The 25,328-nt window shown below is 42.0% G+C and overlaps 1 protein-coding gene across 11 annotated transcripts in view; it reads right to left on the bottom strand.

Annotated features, from left to right (window-relative positions):
• Window positions 1–25,328, bottom strand: part of PCDH15 (protocadherin related 15) — an 855,028-nt gene that overhangs the window by 110,480 nt on the left and 719,220 nt on the right. For all 11 annotated transcript variants that reach the window (XM_054071964.1, XM_054071953.1, XM_054071963.1 and 8 more), the window contains 2 exons: window positions 24,508–24,732; window positions 7,215–7,331 (listed from right to left, as the gene is read on the bottom strand). In XM_054071964.1, the coding sequence (XP_053927939.1) occupies window positions 7,215–7,331; window positions 24,508–24,732 (342 nt within the window). The remainder of the gene's footprint in view (window positions 1–7,214; window positions 7,332–24,507; window positions 24,733–25,328) is intronic.

The raw sequence follows: 25,328 nt of genomic DNA on the forward strand, positions 1-25,328 counted from the left end.
ATGTTGATCTACAATATTCCTTGAAACACAGGTAAAAGAAAATTTACCAGATTACAATTACCAGAATAGAAATTCAAATTAGTGTGTTATTAACAAACATAAAAATAACTTCTGAAACACAATTTATATTCTCAATCATTGCTAAAAAATGAACGAGTGCAGGGCAGGGAGGGGCAGGGAAGGAAAGCGCAGAGCAGGGCAGGGGAAAGGGAAACTGGTAAGAACCTAAAGTGATGTTTGCTTGAGACAGCCCTTTAAATCGTGCTCTGGCCTTCAGGGAAAAGCAGTTGTTTCAATTTCTAATTGACATTTCACTAAGGATCTGAAGGAATAACTAGCAGAGACCCCATATACCTTCAGGCCAAGGCTTTTCTGACCACTTTGAAATCCACAGGTCAAAATAAAAATACTTACCTGGGAGCATTTGAATCTAGCAGAGAGAATTTTTGGTTTGAATTAGTAACTGTTAATACTAACCAGAAATCAAAGGATTTTTTTCCATTGCAACCAAACCAATCCTCTTATTAACAGTTTCATTACAATGATGGATTAATATTTTAGGCAATACGGTTGTATTGCTAAATTAAGAAAATTAAACACCTTCCTCCTGACTCAGCCATTCATCCGTTCACACGTACAGACACTCACACATGTAAGATACACTGAGCTGCAGATGATTCACTGCATGGAGATTCCACGGGGGAAGCTTTTTAAAGAGAAGCAACAAGACAATCTTTAACGTACAACTCCAATAAATTATTCAAATCATACTTCATTGAAGAATAAACCTGAAAATTCTCTGCCACAAGTCTCTTGAAACCTCTCGTCTTTCACCTATGTCACTTTTTTGTGTCCATGCCACTCTCACAGAATCACAGAATCACAGAATCACAAGGTTGGAAAGGACCCATTGGATCATCGAGTCCAACCATTCCTAACACTCCCTAAACCATGTCCCTCAGCACTTCATCCACCCGTTCCTTAAACACCTCCAGGGAAGACGACTCCACCCCCTCCCTGGGCAGCTGTTCCAGTACCCAATGACTCTTTCTGTGAAGAATTTTTTTCTGATATCCAACCTGAACCTCCCCTGGCGGAGCTTCAGGCCATTCCCTCTTGTCCTGTCCCCTGTCACTTGGGAGAAGAGCCCAGCTCCCTCCTCTCCACAACCTCCTTTCAGGTAGTTGTAGAGAGTAATAAGGTCTCCCCTCAGCCTCCTCTTCTCCAGGCTAAACAACCCCAGCTCTCTCAGCCGCTCCTCGTAAGACTTGTTCTCCAGCCCCCTCACCAGCTTTGTTGCTCTTCTCTGGACACGCTCCAGAGCCTCAACATCCTTCCTGTGGTGAGGGGTCCAGAACTGAACACAGTATTCGAGGTGCGGTCTCACCAGTGCCGAGTACAGAGGGAGAAAAACCTCCCTGGACCTGCTGGTGACCCCATTTCTCACTGACCATTTAATGGTTTAATTTATATTTGACTTGTCCTTTTGAAGTCAAAAGCCACAGGTAAGTGGTGTTCTCTCAGAAACATCAGTGAGTGAGCACTTTCCCAGTCAAAAAGTAACACAGTCGGTAAAATACTTGCATCCTTTGCTATGGATGATGATTTATGAAGGTTGACTTCAGCAAGCTGAAATCTTTTGCTAGGACTTCCACACCCGTCACTGCTGCTGTCACCTGTGCTGCTGAGGGATTAGGAGGAACGACAGGGTGAGACCACAATAGTCCCGGTCCAGCAGCAGAAGGGAAGAACTGGCTAAGGATGGTGCCTACGGGGTGAAACGGAGAGCCAAACTCCACTGACACCATTCAACACCTCCTTCCTATCCCAAATCTATTCTTCTGCTGTTGGAACATTCAAATTTGCCTTATCCGCAGAGAAATCAGATGCAGGTGCTGAGCATTTCAATTTGGATTCTCATACCATCCATGTTAATCTGACAATGCAGAGCAAAGTTGGGATTTGCTGAAGACAGAGGGCCATCTCTGAAGAGCTGATTAGGTCTGAAAAGCTTTTATCACAAATGGTGAATGAAATCTAGCATGACTTTTACACTGGGCCAAGTTTAATATTGACAGGGGAACCGTCTACATTACTCATAAAATGACAACAGAAAAATTCAAGCTTGAATATGTCAAATCAGTTACAGTCTTATTTAAGACCTGTCTTGAGGATCAGGTGTATTTCAAGGCCACATTTATTTTCTTAATAGATAAACATTTATTTTCCCAAAATGATGAAATAGATGTATTAGAACTGTGTAAAATAATATTCCATCAGGCTACAAAACCCCAAGCAAATGCCTAAAATATTGATGATGATAACCAAGAACATTTTTTTCTTTAAGGCAAGTTCAGAGGAAGACATTCTTGCTGAACAGAGAACATGTTGTGTGTTTTTAAAAACAATTTCTGGTGAACTCATATCAAATACTCTGTGACACCACTTAATGTCAAAGTCAGCTCCAAATAAATACAATTTGCCAGCAGCACAAAACATCTAAACAGGCTGGCTCAGTCAGAAAAAGAAACAAAGCCATTTATGCCTGATTTTCTCTATCACCTTTTTTATTTTAGAAGTAAAAACTACTGGCCATTAGCTTGAAATAAAATATCAACTTTCAAAACCGTTTTTAAAAGCCTTCCTCCATAGTTGGCTAAGTTTTATGGCTATTGTATTCATTAATGCCTAAGAGTAGCTTCGTTTTTAAGTCTTCATAAAAATCAAAGAAATGCAAGAGCTGATATCAAAGAACATTATCTTAACACTACTGCCATATGCACTTATGTTAATAAAGACGATCCCACATTCAGTGATTTTGATCTCTTCCTCATGCACGTGCATCGATTTCTCCACAGAAGTAGAAGCGATCCCCACATCTCTCAACTATAAAACACTCAAAATTATATAAAAGAAATCCATATAAATATGTAAGGAAATCATAAGAAAGGAATCTCGGGGACAGATGCACTTCAGCCAGTTTTTTATTCTGCCATTCTCATACCACTGTTATTACCCACTGTACAAAACAGCACACAAGCTTAACCACGTCTCTACATTTATCTGTTCAAGTGACAGAAATGTGAGAGAAGGAGAGAGTTCTGATGAGTTTGGGTTTTTTTTTTTCAAAATGAAAAACTGAAATAACTTTGCATTAGGAAATGATGATTCCCTGGGACTAAGAACTGTTACAAATACACTTTAATTAGTTTCTGAAGCAATTTGTTTACTCTGGTATCTCATTCATATCTAAAACACATTAAACCCAGGGATTATAAAACGCAGCTTTTATTGCAATGGGCAAATGCTTTATTGAGACCAAAATACCATGTTGTAGGGCAAGAGATTTAAATAAATGCTACACAGAAAAACAAGTTAATTCCCTAGCACCAATGAGTATGTACTTTTTCTCTACCTTTACTAACCCATTTATGTCAAAATTTCCATGGAATAGAAATCGATCTTCTTGCCCAGCTTCATTGATCCTTAGCATCCTTTTCTTCAGACTTTACCCAAAGGCCAGTGCAACAAACTTGCTAGGAGCAAATACGCACTGTTGCAAGGGGCAGAGACAGGTCATAGGACTGTGACTAATGAACTAAATATTTTAGAGATTTCTACTGTGGCAATCAAAAAAAAAAATAAAATCCGTTTCCACAGTCCTGCAGAGCCACTTTTCCCCACTCTCCTTGGGCAGAGCACTCTGAAGTGACTCTGCTTGTGATATGGGCAGAGTGGGTTTTTTTTATTTACTTGCTGCTAAATGCTGGGGATGAGAGCTTTTGACTGGAAATGGTGCTTTCACAGAATCACAAGGTTGGAAAGGACCCACTGGATCATCGAGTCCAACCATTCCTAACACTCCCTAAACCATGTCCCTCAGCACTTCATCCACCCGTTCCTTAAACACCTCCAGGGAAGGCGACTCAACCCCCTCCCTGGGCAGCTGTTCCAGTGCCCGATGACTCTTACTGTGAAGAATTTTTTTCTGATATCCAACCTGAACCTCCCCTGGTGGAGCTTCAGGCCATTCCCCCTTGTCTTGTCCCCTGTCACTTGGGAGAAGAGCCCAGCTCCCTCCTCTCCACAACCTCCTTTCAGGTAGTTGTAGAGAGCAATAAGGTCTCCCCTCAGCCTCCTCTTCTCCAGGCTAAACAACCCCAGCTCTCTCAGCCGCTCCTCATAAGACTTGTTCTCCAGCCCCTCACCAGCTTTGTTGCTCTTCTCTGGACACGCTCCAGAGCCTCAACATCCTTCTTGTGTTGAGGGGCCCAGAACTGAACACAGTACTCGAGGTGCGGTCTCACCAGTGCTGAGTACAGAGGGAGAATCACCTCCCTGGACCTGCTGGTGACCCCATTTCTGATACAAGCCAAGATGCCGCCTCCCAGGTTCCCAAGTCACTCCTAGGGAGAGCAACAGAGACTCTTCTCCAGCTAAGCAGCATCTATAACTCCCTGAAATACTGAATGCAGTTCAGATTAATTTATGTAAAGGCAAAGTTACTGATTTGGAGGTAGCACTCCAGTAGTGCCGTGCTGTATTCAGGAGGAAATGCTAGCAAAATGAGATAACAATTTCCTGCAAGAACAGTGTAAACAACCTCTTCAGGCTTCTAATGCCACCCAGAAACTTTGCCCACTTTGATCTCCATTCCTGTTCTGTAATTGCCATCTTATTGTGCCTAACAGACTGAAGAATGATCATGAAACACGACAGCAGAAGTCACGCACAGAGTCAGAAGTCTTAACTCAATTTCAATCTGTTTTCCAGCAAATAATTGATCTGAGCAATCAAGGCTACCTTCCCCTGCAAATCAGTATTTTGAAGAGTGACAATGGTGGAAACCTAGGCCTGGTGTGTCCCTGGGTACAGCGGAGGTGGTCAGACAAAAGCACTACAATGCCACAGAGCAAGAATAGATAGTGGCAGCAAGAGTTCACAAAAATATGAATGCTTAGGAAGCCCCCTGAAGGGCTATAGCAGCCAATTCTTTATTTTAGGCCACTACAATGCTTTTAAAGATACATTCCCCTGCCTAGGCCTAATGGTTCAAGTCCAGAAAAGGACCAGGTGATGGCAGTACAAGTCTGGTTAACCTTCCACGTCCCTGATGTTCACAGGTGCTGCAGCTTGTAACCTTTATAGCAACTTATCAGAGAATGACAGCGTCATTAGGGCTGGAAAAGACCTCTAAGATCATCAAGTCGAGCTGTCTGCCCAACACCAACACGCCTACTGAAACATGTCTCGAAGTGCACGTTTTTTGAACCCCTCCAGGGACAGTGACTCCACCACTTCCCTGGGCAGCCTGTTCCAATGCTTTGCCACTCTCTCAGTAAAGAAATTTCTCCTAATATCCAATCTAAACCTCCCCTGACATAACTCGAGGACATTTCCTCTCATCCTATCATTAATGACCTGGGAGGAGAGATAGAATCATTAAGTTTTGAAAAATCCTCCAGATCATCAAAGTGCAGCCATCAAACTTTGTCGTTTGGAAGACTTCCAAACACCTGCAGATATGCCTCATGTTTGTTAGGAACTCTGGCCAGGTACTTTTAAGATATTTTACATGGAAACAGAGCTAAAGCATGAAGCCTTCAGTCAGGTGAGGCAGCCTAAGCCTCTATCCCAGGGCAAGGCTTTTCTTAGCAAGAAATACAAGATGCAAAGAGAGGAGAGGAGAACAGGCACTACCACTGCGTTCTCTTTCTCCTGCTGCGTGCTAAAAGCTAGGAGTGCCCCCAGATGTGTCTTTGAAGGAGAGCGTAGGTGGCTGCCACGAAAAGAAAGGTCCTAGGGATGTGTTTTTAAAAGCAACTTTAAAGCAAGACACAAAAAATCCCACTTGCATATGCTGATCAGTCTAATTCATACATATGATGACTATTCTGCTTTTAATTAAGCAGATTTGTTTGCTCTAATGGTCCTGTGCTGTATGGAAGGAGCTTAACACACACCTTGGGCTCCATTCTGCAAGTAGAGCACTCAAAATCAGGCATCAATATTTCTTACTCTCCCCTTCAAATTGTCCAAGATTAACCATTAAGGCACAATTTTCCATTTCTTTCATTTACTGCTCAAATAATATTTATGTCCTCTGCTGCTGTGTTCTTTAAATACTCTGTAGTAATATTAATTGATAACTACTGCTATTCATTACCTACTTGACGGTACTATTATCTTTCACATACTTTAAACAAACAGTAATGCAGATCTTTGACTGTTAGAAACTGCCTTAAATGCCTCCCCGTTCAGTAACACTCCACTGACACGTATTGCCTGCAGGGAATTTACTTACCTTTGTGTGTTAGGACTTTTTACAAGGAGATGGCAGGACTGTCCTTACACAAGCACTGCTTTAGCATTTCTGTCCTTGGGTAGTAAATAAATTACTGTGCAGCATATTTAGCTAAGCTGCGGTTGATTTGTGTCAAAGCACTGCCATCAGCTTTTAATGTGCATGGCACATTCTCTCTGAACTCTCCTCTCTGTGGATTTTTCTCCTTAATATGCCAAACACTAACAATTAAAAATTAAACCTGGCTGGCAGAACATCTTTGGCTTTTATTGTCCTCAGTGTATCATCTGGTCACCAATGTTCATCAACCTCTGATTACAAAAATTGATATTACCCTTCAGAATAGCTAACAAGTCAGAAATAGCTGCCCAGTTCTGTCAATCAAATGCCTCACCAGGGAAGAGCATAGAAATAAATTTTATCCCTAAAGAAGGTGGGCTCGGCTCAAACACTGCACATCCTGCAGGGTTGGCCGGGGATCTGTACCATTTCACGTGACCCTGGGATGCCTCAGCCCGGAGACGCACGATGACTGTGAAATCAAGAAAGTGACACTCTTACAAAGTTGTTTTGTTTCCCCCTTAAGCTGCAGAACTGTACCAAAGGCAGGCATCACTTCCCTTCCTGCCTATTCTTCTTATTCACTGACACTGTGAAGTGGGATAAAGAGCTCTCCAAAACCCTTCCTGACAGGAAGGAGCTCTATCACTGATTTGCCAGCTTCAGGAACAATCGCTGTAAAGGCAGCCTCTGTCCAGAACGACAAAGGACAGACTGATATAAAAAATGTATGAGTTACTGCTCTATGAAACTCATAATCACCTTTGTTGTTGAGAGAGTTAGGTCACTTATAAGGGTTAAAGATTTTTCCCTCCTGGTTGCAGAGTATTATTAGAACGTTTTTGCTTACCGGAGGATCTTGATCCTCAGCTGACACGGTAGTGATAACAGTGCCCTTGACTGCATCAGGAGCAACCATTCCCCTGTAGAGCTTTTTGCTAAATACTGGAGAGTAATCATTCATATCCTGCAAAACATAATTAAGAGTTTAGTTGTGGAGTTTAAACAAAATTACAGACACATTCACAATTGTTTTTTTCAAACTCTACCCAATCACTCCTTCCTCATCAGGAAGTCTATTTGCCATTCACAGTCTCTCTTGGCTCTCAATTCCATTACCACTGCACAAAACCAGCACACCAGGGGAAGGTGCCAGAGTTTCAAAAATAATATCCATGTGAGACAGATCAACAGAAGGAAATTCTGCAGAAAAATACAGTCTCACAAGTAAACAATGCAGAGCTTTCTGTGACACCTGCTTCTCCAGCAGTGGGACACAACACAGCTTTGTTCATTTACTGAAATGAACGAGCTGCTGCTCCTTGACAGGGTTTGTTACCTCTAGTGTGCAATAACTGAAGAGAAAATATAACATCAGAATAGTATCAACATCTTGTGAGAGCTTCAGATGGTGTTCTTCAGACTGATGTGGACATTGTCAAAAAGAAGCTTCAAAGACTTAAGTCCAATTTCATAGAATCCTAGAATCACAGAATCCCCAGGCTGGAAAAGACCTTTGAGGTCATTGAGTCCAACCATAACTGTCCACTAATAAATCACATCCCTAAGCACCTCAACTACCTATCTTTTAAACCCCTCTGGGGATTAGGACTCTACCCCCTCCCTGGGCAGCCTCTGCCAGTGCTTAAGAACCCCTTCAGTGAAGAAATTTTTCCTAATGTCCAATCTGATCCTCCCACCGTGCAGCTTGAGGCCGTTCCCTCCCGTCCTATCACTTGGGAGAAGAGACCAACAACCACCTCTCTACAACCTCCTTCCAGGCAGTTGTACAAAGTGATAAGGTTCCCTCTCAGCCTCGTCTTCTCCAGGCTAAACCACCCCAGTTCCCTCAGCTACTCCTCATAGACTTGTTCTCCAGCCCCTTCACCAGTTTTGTTGCCCTTCTCTGGATGCGCTCCAGGACTTCAATGTCTTTCTAGTGAGGGGCCCAAACCTGACCACAGGATTTGAAGCACATTTCATTGATGTAGCTGCATGTGTGCTTTCACATCTATATGTGTGTGCGCAGCTGTCTATGTATATGTACACCCATGGGTACTTCCTTGTGCCTAACTTCACCTCCACCCTGGGCTGCGGGGCACTGGGTAAGCTGGCACTAAGGCAGATGCAGCAGTCGGACGCACGTGCTCTCCATGACTTGGTGCCCCACAGACCAGGAGCCATGAAAATCAGAAGCAATCTGGACACTCAACCAGCATCAGAGGCTATTAAAAAAACATTCATTCTGACCGTCACGAGTTGCCAGAAAAATATCTTTTGTCAAAATTCTCTCACACAGAGTTCCAGAAAATTGAGCAGTATGTTCCTTTAAAAACATTAAGCGCACATCTCTAAATGACATTTATTCTACTAATCAAAGTGATTTCTAGTTGTTGTTTTTTTCTGGAGAGTCACCTCCCTACCTCTATTGAGAACAGATTGATTCATTCTTACATGCTACCGTTTCCATTGTTTTATGCATATGGATAACACAGATTAAATTTTCTGGTTCATTTTCAGAACAAATAAGAAGCGTCATCTACCTTCAGCACAGAAAACTGACTGTACTGATCCACAAATGCGGAGCAGATTTTTTACTCCTTAAAGAAGAAAGTGTGCTGGAGCTGTGGAGGAATACAGGTGCCCCGTTTCTTAGGTAATCCACAGAAACACAGTTGCTCGAAGCATTTACAACGATGCCTCTACCTGTTGTCCCAGCAATTCATGCTCCAAATGTAATGTGCTGGTACTGCCGAGCACACCGTATTACACAGTCATTTAAAACATTCATCCATATCTCATTAGAGGAAAATAAAGTACAATAAACATACACATATATGACTATCACAAATCCCCTTAGTAAATGCCTGAATAATTAATGCATTTTCTTCTGCTGAAAGCTCTGCAATTGGAGATTTCAAGGCACTGGAAATGCTTTTCCTCAGACTTTCAGATCTTCTAAGAGACAACTGGACCATCAAAAACTGACTAGAAGGCAATTCAAACTAGGTGAGCACTAAAATGAAAAAATTCTGGAAAAGCATTCAAATTCAAACAGATGAGCATTTTTGCATGCAATTACAAGCATGGAATATAATAATTCAATTTCTTGACCTGTCTGCAAGAAAATAATTTACATCATCTGAGATTCCAAATCCACAGCCATATCTGATCTTTCCTCCTTGGCAGAGCAACAAGAGCTCGCACTCTGCTGTTTGCTCACTGCAGGGTGGGGAGAATCACCCTGTGATGTTTTTGTTATCTTTTCAATAGCTTTAAGTGACCTTAGTGCCCGAAAATCTGTGACTTAAGGTATTGGAAAGTGTAATCCTGTTTAAAGTTGATGCACTATATCCTCTGCTATAGAAAATGACTAAGTCATCCTACTTAACGCATTTATTTTTCAAGATATACGGATCAGTACAAAATACACAGGAATACAAAACAAAGCATGAAGTAGGACAGAAAACCTCTGCCTCTCTACCTTATCTTTTCTCCAAGACAAGCTTTATACAAGACTGTCTTGTAAACCTTAGCCGAGCAAACAGGCACAAAATGCTTCAGTCCTAGCCAGACAGAACAACTCCATGTGCGTTTCTTCCTGAATCCTAAAGTAGCCCCTAATTTTGCAATTACTGTTGACCAAGTCCCATGCACTCAGCACAAATGCCTACGATGAATAACCACTAGGAGAGGGAGGGGGTTCAGCCACAGGGTTCACATGCAAAACATGCAGAAGACATGGAAAAAAGCCTTTTTCTTAGTTGAAATTACTCCTCTGGGCAATTCCAAATAGAGTAAATAGAGATTCTGTTAGAGACATGTTGGAGACATTAATATATTATCATTTCCTTCAACTGGGTATAATTTCTCTTTACATATTGTGAGCACTCCAAGGTACCAAAAGAGTCACAAAAAGAAATACTGATTTTCTGGCAAAAAGCACCACCATGAAGGATGGAATATGGTCTAGATCTGATTTTCTTAGAGCATAGGAAAAAAGCACACTCTGTATTTTCTGTGAATAGTTCAAGAGATTATGGCCATGATCCACTCCATCCCCCCCCCCCCCTCCAAAACTGCTGCCCCTGCAGTTAAGGTCCCCAATTTCACCTTCGTCATCAAAGTGTACTTAACAGTGAGTAGCGTTCAGCATTCCCTGACAGAAGCAGAGAAAGTGTTTTTGGTTTTCATCACAGGGGGACTTTGGGCAGGAAGGTAACATCTAGAGAAAATACTGGAGGCCAAAGACACAGACAAACTTTGTTTTGCACAATGGAATAATTGAAGATGACTCTATACCTGACGGCTTCTGCTTCAAGCACCACCAAACCTCACTTTGTACAGAAGGGGATGCAGCACGTGAGTGCAATCCCTACCCACGGGCTGGGGATAGGGTAGCAACCTTCCACCAAGTGGTAGTAAGAAGTAGTGTAAACACCTTTTAAAACCGGGGCATAGTCCTACACGTGCTTTTGTGCCCAAACAACCATACAACTGTTCACAGCTCATTGCTTCCATCACATAAACCCAGGCTACTATTAACTATCAGACACACACAAAAATGCGAATGGAAAATACAGGTAATAAATTCTCTGTATAACTCACTGCAAAATACGTGGCCTGTGTATTTTGACTTAGGGTGATAGCAGCCACATATCTACATATAAGCACAAAACCTTTGTGTCACTGCTCTTCTAGCTACAGATTTGTTATATATTTATACATCTTACAAAGCAGAGTAAAGGTCAAAGCACAAAACCTCCAAAGCTTTCTCCCTATCCCAGATGTCCTTTATCTACCGCTTTTGGCCTGGTTTTGTCTTGCACTGCTCACACTGAGCAGCACGTAAAGGCGGAACAGGACACATTCTTACATCTTTCCCTTGCACAGAGGTTAAGAATCAAGCATGAAGGAAGATGGGAGAGGTGCTCATATGTTATTGCTCTTGAGGATCCACATTAATACCTTCAAGAGCAAATCAAGACCTATTAAGTGATTTCTTGATGTCAACTCATTTGCTAACTCAGAGGTCTTTCTAGCACATAAAATACTCACTTCCTGACCAGCGTCCTTAACCTTTGAGGAAGATACACCTCATTCACAAAATAAAGGACTGTTATTTAGCAAGAGATTTGCATGAGTCTTTGTAGACAGCTCAATATTTGTTTATGAAAATGCTGAAAAAAACATTGGTTAACAAAGATAGTCATCTCGGAATGCCAATGAGGGGAAACAAAGCATGGGGGAGGAAAGGCATTAAGGAGAAAATCAATATGTAATTTAAAAATCATTAAAGATAGTCACTAGCTGTAATGCACTAATACTAAACTAGGTGCTCCTCGACAGGCGGTGACCGCCAACGTGGGAGGGCAATACACACTACAGAAGAAGAACGCCTTGCTGTACAGCTTTCCCCTCATAAAATTAACTTGTAAACTTAAATGGACTTCAGAGACATTGATATATTTTTGACTTATGGGGATCCCCAGAGATGTTTAATGCTTTTACTCCACTAAGTTAAGAATAGAAGGATTTAAGATCCGGGTGAAATAATAACCTCTTCCTTTCACTCACTAATCTGGGAAACACAGAAGTGGATTCAAACACCTGTCCTCTTCCACACACCATCACAGCCCCTTAACTTTACCTGAGGTGCGCACGGCGCATGGTGCCCCACGCGTGCAGCGCAGCGCGGACAGCACAGAGCCTACCGCACATCAGCCACTTCCACAGCTCCCGGATCCCGGAGTCACCAGGATTTACGACAGTCTTTGTCACGAACTGGAGCAGTCCCAGTGCTTCTCTCTGACTTTCCGGTGGGTCCTGCAGATCCACCTCCCAAAGGATCGAGTCGGGTACATGAAAATAAAATCCCACACTTCCAAAACATAACCTCACCAGCAAAGCCTGGGAAGGTCAATCACAGAATCACAGAATCACAAGGTTGGAAAGGACCCATTGGATCATCGAGTCCAACCATTCCTAACACTTCCTAAACCATGTCCCTAAGCACTTCATCCACCCGTTCCTTAAACACCTCCAGGGGAGCTGTCCTGGCAGCCCCAGGATATTTGGAAAATCCTGCCTGAAGGAACGAGCTGGGTCCACTGGGGTCACAGCTCCTTCCTGCTCGTTGCTGAGAGAGAGGTGGTGTGACGAGCACAGGATGTGGCCCTTCCTCACTCCAGCGAAGCACAGCTGCAGCCCATGACTGTTACCATGTTCTAATTAATACAAAGCAACTTTGCAACGATGATTTGCAATTTTGCAGAAATTTGCCAGATTTCTCTGATCTGAAGATTACCGCTAACCTAAAGACCTTCTAAAGAAATATTTTCAAAAATGTGTTTTGGCAGAAATCTTGTTTTGCAAGAGAAAAATATGGAGTAAAATCTTAAGTTAATTTTCCATCAGGTAGCTCCACCGCACCAGAAGCAACGCCAGAGGACACTCCAATATATTTGATACATACATTTATGTGTATATACCTGTATTTATGTATGCGTATTTCTATCTGCCTCAGATAGAACAATTTTTTGCAGGTGCCCTTTTATCCCCTGCAGGGATCGGTCACTGCACTGGGAAAGCGGCTGCCTTCAGCCTGCAGCACACTAGAGGGCAGCCCTGCCAAAGGGGAGGGACACCTTCCCTTCCCCACCACCCAGAACAAACAACAGGTTTCACCACCTCCCAAACTCCTTATGAAAACAGGATTACACTTTTTTTTACATTTAGTCATCTTGGCGTTGCATTTTTTTAGCTTATAAAATCATTCTGATTTTTAATTCCTTTTTGGTAATATGTGATCTAATTATGATCAAGTATTGATTGTTTATTAAGGTAGCTCTAATTCTTTGGTAAAAAATGTAATTATTGATGTGCTGAACAGTTTCAGAGGGTCAAATTCCTGTCAAAGAACACCAAAATCACAGATTGTGTTGATTTATCTATACCGCTGGGAGAATGACACTGCTCAGAAGATTTTTATCACTATCAATACGGCAAGCGCATAGAGTCGCCTCCCTGGGAAGACTGCCTTACAAATGTAACTTTGCACAAAGCTTCCCTTTCTTCTTGCTCCTGTCCCAAACTGCTGAGCAGAAAGCATCTCACCATAAAGGCTCTAGAAGTCTATAAGAAAATGTTTTACTTGGCTACTTCTGACCTGTTGAAAAAAAATCACTCACTGAGTTTGTTAGCTGCTTGAATATTACATTTTCTTGGTTTGCAAACAGTTTCATAAAAGTACATTCCCGCGTTTTTATGACCACTTCAGCACTGTGCTCTTTTGATTATCCCCGCTAATGCCAAGGTGTCTACCTGTGTGGAAATTAACATTCCCTCGGTATAAAAACCAGCATGACTGAACAGCATTAGAGTTAATAAAAGCGTATTAAGCGTTTATAGTTCCTTTTGCAGTCTGCTGGCTTCTATCACAGGTGCAATAAATGGGAAAACAACAATGTAGTTTTCAAGTGATCCTTCCCTCTGCTAATGTAAAATGTACATCATATAACCACAGAAAGAAAGAAAGCAAAAAAGTTTACTTCGAAGCATAGCATATGTCACATACTGAAATCTTCAAACCTTCCCAATCTTTTTTCTACAACTGCAGAGATGTATCTGTAATTTTCTGCTGTCATTTTGTTTTGAACATCTGCCACCAGAGCGTATGTGCGCATTACCAGAGCCGGTGGCTTCCCATCTGAGCTGCCTCCAAGTGTTTAATAATCCCCTACTGTTTGGGGACTTCCAAGGGCACGTTTAACATTCCACTACTATATCTGTGAAACTCTCTTCTGCAGAAAGGAAAAGGGTGTTTTGGTATCACTGTACTTGAAAATCATTACTTCTCTTCTGCATTCTTTAACCATAGAAAGATGTCTTTCAATCAATACCTTAATTAAAAAAAAAAAAGAAATCCAAGGCATTTTATCGCTAAACAAGAATGAAAAAACCCTAAAGGCCACAAGACAATCTGTCCCTAAGAGCATTCACAGCCCTTAGCAGCCCAAACTCCCCTCAGCAGGGGCCCCCCAACACCCTGTCCCCAGTGCAGCCCGGCCGGAGCCCCCGGGGATGCTGTGGGGTACCTCATCCCCCTCTGCCCCGTGTCCCCGCTGTGTCCAGGGCTGGCAGTGGAGGGCACTGCCACGCTGATCACCTCAGCTCCGGGCCCACCCTGCCACCTGCAGCAGCCTGGCTCACAACACTCTCTCGACATAAATTCCAATCTCTTCATCCGTTAACTACAGGTTCATGAAAACAACAGAGGAGCAGCAAGAGAACCCTTTGTAATGAGCCCTCACAGGTCTTTGACCTCTGCCACAAGGCCATATCTTGCTCTTTAACAAAACATAGACTCATAGATTCATAGAATAGTTTGGGTTGGAAGGGATCTTAAAGATCATCCAGTTCCAACCCCTGCCATGGGCAGGGACACCTCCCACTGGATCAGGTGCCCAAGGACCATCCAACCTGGCCTGGAACACCTCCAGGAATGGGGCAGCCACAGCTTCCCTGGGCAACCTGGGCCAGGGCCTCACCACCCTCATGGTGAAGAATTTCCTCCTTATGTCCAGTCTAAATCTGCCCCTCTCCAGTTCATCCCCATTTCCCCTCGTCCTATCACCACAAGCCTTTGTGAACAGCCCCTCCCCAGCTTTCTTGGAGCCCGTTCAGGTACTGGAAGGTCGCTCTAAGGTCTCCTTGGAGCTTCTCCAGGTTGAACAACCCCAACTCTCTCAGCCTATCATCATATGGGAGGTGCTCCATACGTTTTTTAGGCAAAAGTATGCAAGTGCTTTCATTTTGATGCAATTATGCTTTGCGATGGGTTCCTGAAGCTTTGCTTTGCTTTAAAGGAAATACCAAGTGGAGGTTATCACTCAGCAGAAACCTCTCCAGAACAGTGCTCATTGATGTTCGCACAGGATGAGACCCTTTCTACCATCACCACGTCTCAGCTACAGCATCTCCAAGCGCCATACCTTCTCACATCCTCTTTGCCGGCCCTTTCTGTAATTTCTCAATTGTTGCAAATCCTCATTTGATTGTATTTCTATTATTAAATCTAGTAACCTTCCAAAGCCTTTCAAGATGATGCTAATCAACCGTATTCAAAACAGTAGAGAAGTACAATTCAATATGAAATATTAAAAAGCATATGTTTTCATGTCATAGTGAACTGAAATTACATCACAGTCTAAAAATAAGTTTTGAAGATCTTCTCAAACAAGATCCCTGGATTTGGAGTCACAGACTCAGGACTGAAACAACTGAAGATTTAACTGTGTCTTCAGAAAACCATTCTTCTTTCAGAGGTGGGTTTATTTTTCTGAAAGAAAATCAAAATGTTATTCAACTATAGTCCCTTCACTAGAAGATTCTCTTCTCTTTTCTTCTTCCCTCAAATACCTACCACAACAGATCTCTACTTTGAGCCAAACGTTGAGAGAAAGGGAGATATATACATGTGTATGTGTGTGTGTATATATCTCTCTCTATATATATTTCACGCATGTGTGTCAACGGTATCTGTTCTTTCACTAAGCAAACACTCACGCAAGCTGAGAGGACACAGCGTTATTCTCCAGGCCTGAACAACCACAAACTACCCCCTGAAGAACTCCTGTAGGCAGTTAATATACTCTCTAGAACTTGGACAGTAATCAGGATAGCAAGAGTTCAAGCAAGCTCCCATCCTTCAGCTAAAAGGCTGGTATTGTTAACTAATGTGAGTGATTTGTAATTTATCCAGATAATTCCGCGGAATGGTTCGCAGCAACAGAATATTACACACCCAGGTATATCTTGCCTTTCAAACTGATTGGGAAGGGATTAGAAGCGAGTAACTGTACAACGGCTTGAAATCACTGAGGTAAAATAATTCTTTTTAAGATATTTTCAATTTTGTTTCCTCTGTAATTCACGGTATCATTTCATCACTCAGTTTCTGCAATTTATAAGAAGGAGGTGATCACCGAACAATCTGTGCTTCCTAATGTATGTGATAAAAGTAATGGGGAAAAAAATCTACTTGTCACTTATAACACTGATTCTTAGCTTTAAAACCATTTCTTTTACAAATGCAATAACAAGTTAATTTTATTATCTTTAATCATATAGGTGATGGAAGACTGCTGTGATTATTTCCACTTCAAATTGCTTATGGAAAAGAGTGTCCTCAAAGTTTCGACTTGTGAAAAATGCAGCTTTTAGGGCTTCAGGGGAAGTGAACTCATTATAAGGCATCATACAGAAACACTTCATTTCACCAGCTACTGAAGCATCAGGAACTTGAAGTCCCTTCCTGCTTCTGATGTAATCTCTTGGCCTCTTATAGTGGACACACATCATCCTTAAAGGTATTCTCCTTTAAGGTTCAAGCATCACAGAATCACAGAATCACAAGGTTGGAAAGGACCCATTGGATCATCGAGTCCAACCATTCCTAACACTCCCTAAACCATGTCCCTCAGCACTTCATCCACCCGTTCCTTAAACACCTCCAGGGAAGGTGACTCGACCCCCTCCCTGGGCAGCTGTTCCAGTGCCCGATGACTCTTACTCTCGCCAGTACACTCAGCATTTGAGACACCCCTCGAGATAAATCTGCAAGGAAACCTTTATTTGTGATCCTACATTTGGGTTTGCTAATGTATACTTTCAATTTTATATTTATATTAAGGTCACTGAAGTAAGCCTCTACTTGAAAACTATTGCTAGGTGTGCCACAAGTATTTGAAATACCTTTTAGATTTATGAATCAACAACAGTGACTAATTGAGTAGGGCTGAGGTTAGAGGACTATGCAATGTTTAGCAACTCTGAGCAAGTTCAAAACCTTTGTGATGATGCTGACAAGATAATATGACAAACTACGAAGTGGCACTTTGAATTTTGTGCCTTTAATTGGGTGCAGTGCTTCTTTACATAGGGTTGTTTGAAGCCATACAAAACAGAGGGTTGTTAACATGGTAATAATTGCCTCTTTTTCAGATTTAGTGCTCAGCAAGCCCTAAAGTAGCTCATAATATAAATGAAGGGATAATATTCATAGTGGAATATATGAGCTAATAAATGACTAGCAGATGATTGAACAGATAAATTGAGGTTGAAAAAGAAAAAAGTCTGTTTACTGGCATCCTAGTGCAGCACTGTGCTTGTCATTCCATTAATGCCACTAGAAAAATAGATAAATAAGCAGTTACATTTTGGAGGCAATACAGCTAATTTTTTCAACCTTTGTGTACGTTAAGCGCTGCTACTGTGCTGGACTGCCCTTTATTCCTTAAATGGGAAACGGTTTTCATTACATGTTAGAAAGAAAGGATTAACTTAATGGATGTCAATTTATTGATAAACATAACGTAGATTTTATTTCGAAAATATTAGAAGCTGATGACATGTGTTTGACCTTGACTGATTCACTGATGTCTTTCATATTCCACATATCCTTCATCGCCTGTATAATTTCTGGCAGAAGATCTTTGTTACTGCAATTAAATCTCACCATAATATGAAATCCCACCATAATGAAGCAATGACGCATTTCTGCTCAGTAGAAACAAGGCTTGAGTGAATTTCTAGTAAATACCTGCAGGAAGAAAGCAGTGGCAGCTACAGTGTTCCCTCCTCTCCCTAATGACAACCCGTGGATCTCTCTTCTCCCATTCTCTGCTAGGGATTATTTAAGGCATTTTACAAAGTCTGAAGCCCAGCAGTCCCCAGCACTCTGCAGCAGTATGGTAACCGTGCTCTGTGAGAGCAGCGGGTCCTGCTGTAACCCTTTATTCCAACTGTTTCAAATGTTGGGTTGCTGCGTCCTTTCTCCACCACATCTGTATTTCCTTTGCTTTACTGTTGGCTCTGACTGTTTTGGTTGAGTGTGTGATCCATCTAACTGATTCTTCTAATACTCTAACCCTAGGAAAGCAAACAACCTACAATTATTTTTGTTCTGATTCAAGGTTTAGGTTGTCAGAGAAACAAAGTGAGCTTTCTTGTCTAAGCAGACAAGAGCTCTTCACTGCTATAGAACATTAAAAACAAGCTCGTGCGATTTCCTTCCAATTTGAACACGAAGGACTGCAAGAACGGTCATGTTGATGAAAGATCATTCAGAGCAGCCAGGCCAGAGATAAGGATGCAGCTGTTAGACATTTGTGGATGGTTGGTTTGTTTCTTTTACACAAAGTTCCCAAGGATGGGAAGACTTAGCATAGTGATTATGAAGGATCCAAATTCACTCCCCCGACCTTCCAGTACCTGAAGGGGCTACAAGAAGGCTGTGGAGGGGCTGTTCACAAAGGCTTGTGGTGATAGGACGAGGGGGAATGGGGATGAACTGGAGAGGGGCAGATTTAGACTGGACATAAGGAGGAATTTCTTCACCGTGAGGGTGGTGAGGCCCTGGCCCAGGTTGCCCAGGGAAGCTGTGGCTGCCCCATCCCTGGAGGGGTTCCAGGCCAGGTTGGATGGGCCTTGGGCACCTGATCCAGTGGGAGGTGTCCCTGCCCATAGCAGGGGGTTGGAACTGGATGGGCTTTAAGGTCCCTTCCAACCCTAACTATTCTATGATTCTAAATACCAAACAATGCATGTAATGCCTGATCTAAATAATATGATGTCTTCTAATTCTCCCTGGCATGTTTCTCTTGAAAAAATAATCTGACAGTTGCAATTTGTGGATTCTCTGATGACAGCAATATGTTTATTGATGTTCAAGGGTTTTACTAAACCTGGAAATTCATAGTATAATGTTTATAGGAGTCCACCTGGATTATGCCATAGTAGGTATTACATGAAATACTTGGTGGGCAGTCTTGTAATATGACGTTGCTAGAAACATATAGATCTGTTTTTATTTATTCTTTTTGCTCTACCACTTTGAATCATCAGCCAGAGATAATAGCTTCATTACACTGCCTACTCTACTTGAAAAACTAGAAAGAAAACCAATCCCAGAACACAGAAGGAGGAGAAAAAGCAATTATAACAAACAAGAAAGAGACATGAAGTAATACAAAAATAATAGTGGCAATAACAATAGGAAGAGGTCGGAGCAAAAAATATGTGAGTACTTTACAGGCCCCATGATACAGAAATTCTTATAATATTTATCTAGGAACACATTACTCATTTAACAGCAATATAAACTAGAAAAAGGTTAGTCCTGTTTCTGTTAAGCAGCTCTATTACTGTAGTAATTGTTTCCTAATGCTAAATCCTAATAAGCAGCACACCGTTTGAACAGTAATGATTTTGCTTCTTCCAATACTGGGAAACATTTATATTTTGAGGGGATGCTTGTGCCTACTGCAATATGCACTACAGGCACCCTTAGCAAACAATTCAGCCCTCTCAGACACTGAGTGAATGCAAATCTTTGTTGTTCTTATGGCAAGAGAAAGCATGCCTCGACGGTGCCAAACCACTGAAAAATTGCATGCAAATTGTTTGTTGGAGTTGTTAATGCTTTTATCGCTTAAGGTACATTTTCAAGACTGATAAATTTTTATATATCTAACCTGTATAATTATATATACATTAAAACAAACCAGATAAAACAATGAGTTTTGTCTTCTTGATTACAGAACAGATTACAATGATCGATTACTTGGAATGAACACGTGTGCAATCCCCCATGCCAGCCCAAGACAAGATGACTCGTTACTACTTTCAGGTTAAGGTGAAAAGTTATGCAAGCAGCGAAAGGAATCTGGGAACTGGGGAAACAAGAAAAATTGCAGTCTGTTTGAGGTGGTTTGGATCTTTGTGGCAAGAAGAAACCAATGCCCGTTATACTCCTCCTCGGTAATGCTAGAAAAGATGCAACAAATCATTAATTCACCTTTGGCTTTCTTTGAACAAAGAGTCATAAGATATCCAGATCGCATGAAGGGCCACGTGGCTGTAGCAGACCAATACTGTATTTCAATACCGACGTGCAGGTAACAGATTAAGTTATTTTTTCTGCAGTCAGTATTCTGCTATCTAATCTGTGTTTCTATCAAGTTCAGGGAAGGTTAATACAAACTATTTGTAACTTGTCATGCCAAAGGCTGAAAGTGAGAGTCTAAAGAACATCACTGCATGTAGCTACCCTCCTCCTAGCCACAAAAATCAGTGTGATTACGGGTATATTACACTGCTGCTCATTCAGGTTTATGTCACATAAATGATACATGACACCATCAGATGTTGTCCACAGATGTTTAACAGAATCCTATTACACAGTAAAAATTACTGTGCTTTTGGTTAAAAGATGAACTGTGAAAAATGACAAATGTTAACAGAGAAGCATAAGCCCAAAATGACGTGGAGACCTCTGTAGCACAAATTATTCTGAGGATTATAGGGACTGCACCCTTATTGATTTCATGAATTGCCTGCTGAGATGCACTACTGCCTTAACGCTCGCTCCTGGTTTTCTCTAGTTTGATTTTGCGGTATTAAAGACTGTGATCTGCACAACAGTTATGTTAGGGCCTACAGTCTGTCTGCACCTAGTTTATTTCCTATCAGGGGTCCCGAACACTGCATTAAAATAATTACTCAACACCTTCTTCTAAAGAGACTCCTCAGGAAGTGGTGGAGTCATCATCCCTGGAGGTGTTTAAAGACGTGTGGATGTGGCATTTAGGGACATAGTTTAGTGATGGACTTGGCAGTTTTAGGTTTATGGTCAGACTCAATGATCTTAAAGGCGTTTTCCAATCTAAAAGATTCTGTGATTCTGTAAATGAAGTGGAAGCACACTGCTTATCAGAAACAGACACATGGAATTCCTGGTCCCAGAGCAGGAGGCTGAGTGGGAGGGAAGAACTCCTCCCACTTCATGGCAGAGAGATATACGTCATAGAATCATAGAATAGTTTGGGTTGGAAGGGACCTTAAAGATCATCCAGTCCCACCCGCTGCCATGGGCAGGGACACCTCCCACTGGATCAGGTGCCCAAGGCCCATCCAACCTGGCCTTGAACACCTTCAGGGATGGGGCAGCCACAGCTTCCCTGGGCAACCACTCTCATCAGGAAGAAATTCTTCCTTATGTCTAGTCTAAATCTTCCCCTCTCCAATTTATCGCCATTGCCCCTCGTCCTATCCCCACAGGCCTTTGTGAACAGCCCCTCTCCAGCTTTCCTGTAGCCCATTCAGGTACTGGAAGGTCGCTATATCATCTTCTCAGAGCCTTCTCTTCTCCAGGCTGAACAACCCCAACTCTCTCAGTCTGTCCCTGTGTGGGAGGTGCTCCAGCCCTCAGATCATCTTTGTAGCCTCCTCCGGAACAATTTCAACAGTTCATCCCCATGCAGCAGCACCGTGTCCCTGAACACAGGCTCTGATTTGACCAATGGTACAAGAGAAATTGTGACTTTTAGGACCCCTTCAATTCCCAGGGTAGACATCGTTATTGGTCAACAAAAATTATAAATCAGTCCAATGAAACCAGGAACGTGCTGTTCAGGAATTACTGACGTAGCTATACCCTAAAGCAGCAGCTCAGGCCACGGCTAAGGCTGCAGAGGAATAAAAGCCTGGATTGGAATCCGGCTGTGCATGAGACTCTGGACTGCTACGTACCGCATGTCGTTTATGCCATCACGCATCTAGGGTCGGATTCAGTGTGATTGTAAACTGAGTTGCTGGACAGAAATCCCTCTGGCAGCTTAGCAGGATGTGCTGCCGTTGGCCCTGTACAAGGCTCGCGTTGTTGCTATCCTCAAGGGAACTTCAGCGCCCTGCCCTCCCTGTGCTGCTCAACTTTCCAGTTCCAGCAAAGGCAAGTCAGCTCTGCCCGTTCAGAACAAGGCAGAACATGAGTCTTTTCCACTAAGTACTAACCCAATGCATTTCTTACTCCTATGTTTCTTTTCACAATCAAGGTCTGCTCTTTTCCTTGGTCTTACTTGGCTTCCAGCACTCCTGCTGCTCTGCATCTTGAATCAACCATTTCAGATATTCTCTTGTGGATCCTCCTCATCTCACACAAGGACAGCACAAGCCTCTGATATCAACTTCTACCTTCTCCCCTCTGTCCCACCTCTGTAAATTTTGTGTCTGGAAAGTTCACCTAAAAGCTCAAATTAAACCATTCTTTCTATTACAGGCATTTCTTGTGATCAAGGATCTGCATTTCTGCCACCTGATGTATAAGCCGTTACTGACATCTGCCCAATTAAAAGAGATATTAAAAAATGTTATTTCCACAAGCCTTTCCCCATTCCCTCAAAATACTACTGTTTTCCCTGTCACAAGGCTGGAACCTAAGCATCATCGTCCTCTCAGCAATATTTATAGTACTTAACTATGTCCACCAATTTGTTGTAAAAGAGCCTGTCACTGAGTATGACAACACGCACTTAATTTCTTTGACTTATTTTCTTTCTCATTTAAAATATAAGTTCCTTGTCCTCCCTTTCAGGCCCTGTTCTGCCCCCAGCCTCACCTACTTCTGCAATTGCTACCCGTGGCTCCAGCCTAGCATTCCAGCCCCTCGCAAAAGCAAGTATCATCATGCTCCCCTTTTGTTGCTTGTGTGTGGGAAGAGTTTCCAGGAAAATGAGAAATCTGTATTTTCATTCTACTAATCCTCTTCTTAAGTTGCCTACTCCCATCCCACCTCCTTTGACAGCGCACAAGCTGCTGGTACACTAATGCCCCAGGCTCAACTGCATTGCTTCCTGGTGCCCTGTCATTAACAAATACAACACAAAGGCACAATCTTACATGGGTCAGCCCTACAATACAGATTACAGCTTCCCACTGAATACGTTCCTATTTGTAAACAAGTATCTTTAAAAAAGCTAACAAAATGACCCAAATAAACCCCAAAACTTAATTCTTTCAAAAATTCATTATGCTAGGAAAATGTTCCTTCCAGGAAAAAAAAACAGCTTTGAGCAACTGCCTCTTGAAAAGTATAACAGAAAAGGCTCAGGGTATGACGTCAAAAGTTATGTTTTCCTTTGATTGACTTGGAAACTGCCATGGAAGAACGCAGACTGTTAGGAAGCAGGTGACCTGCATCTCACTCTGAGAAACTGTGCAGAGATAAAGAGGTATTGCAGAAGCCTTCTTGTGTTGTCATCAAAGTGACATTTACTGTCCCTAAAATAATTCTGAGCTCAGCAGAGACTGGCAAACAGAGTTACTCAAAATCATGTGTCAATTCATGGCATCTGCAGATACACAGCAAGCTGGACTGATTCATATATGCTAAATACTTTCCACTAACTTACATTTAAACAGAAGATGCCAGATATGAAGTTCACATTTGTGAGCTATGCTTTTGTTCCTGCTACAATTTTTGCTTCTTAGCTAAAACACGAGCAATCAAACTCTCCCCTCTCCCACAGCTCAGACTTCTTCACCGACAAAGCCAACAAAACTGAAGCAACTGCTGACAAGGGCTCGACTGACCGGCTCCAGAACTGCGCCTTTTTAAATGCAAGGAAGCATGATTTAGAGCATAAAGAGCCTCCTCTCCTCTTGGACATGACCAAATTAAGATGGTAAGTGCTAATGTTTCAACTACAAATGTTTTTCATTTGTGGATCATTACCAAACAGAAAACCATTATCCTCCTATTACTGGTCAGATAACAACCCCAGAGGTGATGCTGTAACTCAATGCATAAGACCATAAAACAAGCCTGTTTCTTTGCAGATCTGTATTTTAAAGCAGCAGAATCTGAACCACAGGATGTGGTGTGCCACATCAGCACTCAATACCTTCAAATGGTTCATAAAATCAGAATTTATGAGAGCTTTAACTGAAATGCGATGGTGTCATTTTTGCAGAATATTCCATTAGGCACTTATTTCAACCTTTCAGGGATTCTAAAGGACTACACGTTTACATATGTATCAGGTGTACTTGTACTTCATAAATCTGTGATCCAAGATTTAACTATGTAATTGCATATAGCAAAGTAATTAGTTGTTATAAAGTGTGTGTTTAACTGAACAAGTTGCTGTCAGAAAAAGGCAGTAGCTTGATGCAAGTGAAAAAGTAGGAAAGCAGACAGACGGCTATCAAGCTCCAGTGTTCCATCAGGACACATGGAAGGACTGATGAAGTATTTTGTAACAAATAGGCGAGGATGCTATCAAATGAGAAGTTATTCCTCTTACCTTTACTCTCACCGTGACAGTAGCGAGACCAGGAGGCATAGTGCCTTTGCTATCGAAGGCTTCCACGAGAAAGGTGAAGGTTGCTTCTGTGTCGGAGAACGATTCATAATCCAAGGACTTCAAAAGTGATAACTCGCCTGTATACTTGTTCAGTGCAAAATATTCTAGTGCTTCCTGTGTCCGTATTCGATAGTTAACATCAGAACCAAGATCAACATCTTTTGCCTAGGGCATGCCATGCAAAAAAGAAGGAAAAAAAGTACATAAACCCAAACAAAATCCATTTTCACAAAAAAGTCCCTCCTAGATTTAAAGAACATAAAAGAAGGAAATTACTGCAAACAACTTTCACTGCATTACGTTATTCTAACAGTATCAAAAGTACTTAATACTATTGCATAAATACGAGGAAGACAAATCCACTTAAGGTTATAAAATCCAGAGATATCTGCCACAGGAAACAAGAACAATATTCTGGGGAAGAGCCACTGGAAGCTCAGTGTGTTGTCCTTCTCTTCCTTGGGCACCTGCTATCGGCCACTGCCAGGGAAGGGCTGGAGAGCTACGCATTTGTTTGGTTTCACCCCATACGGCAGCATGGGTGTTTTCAATTCATACGAATATTTAGACAAAGGACATTCATTTTCATCAGGATAAGGAGTATTATGCGATTGCTTTAGCTGTAATTTGACTTTAGATTTATCTGTAAACATGTTCAGAAAAAACTATTCTTGTTGAGATTGTCTTGGGAGAGATTCATTAAAGGATGAAGAGCAAAATATCAGGAGGCTATACAGACTCCCTGGGGGAAGTGAATCGCT

The sequence above is a fragment of the Cuculus canorus genome, chromosome 7 (genome assembly GCF_017976375.1).
Source record: "Cuculus canorus isolate bCucCan1 chromosome 7, bCucCan1.pri, whole genome shotgun sequence".
NCBI classification, from domain to species: domain Eukaryota; kingdom Metazoa; phylum Chordata; class Aves; order Cuculiformes; family Cuculidae; genus Cuculus; species Cuculus canorus.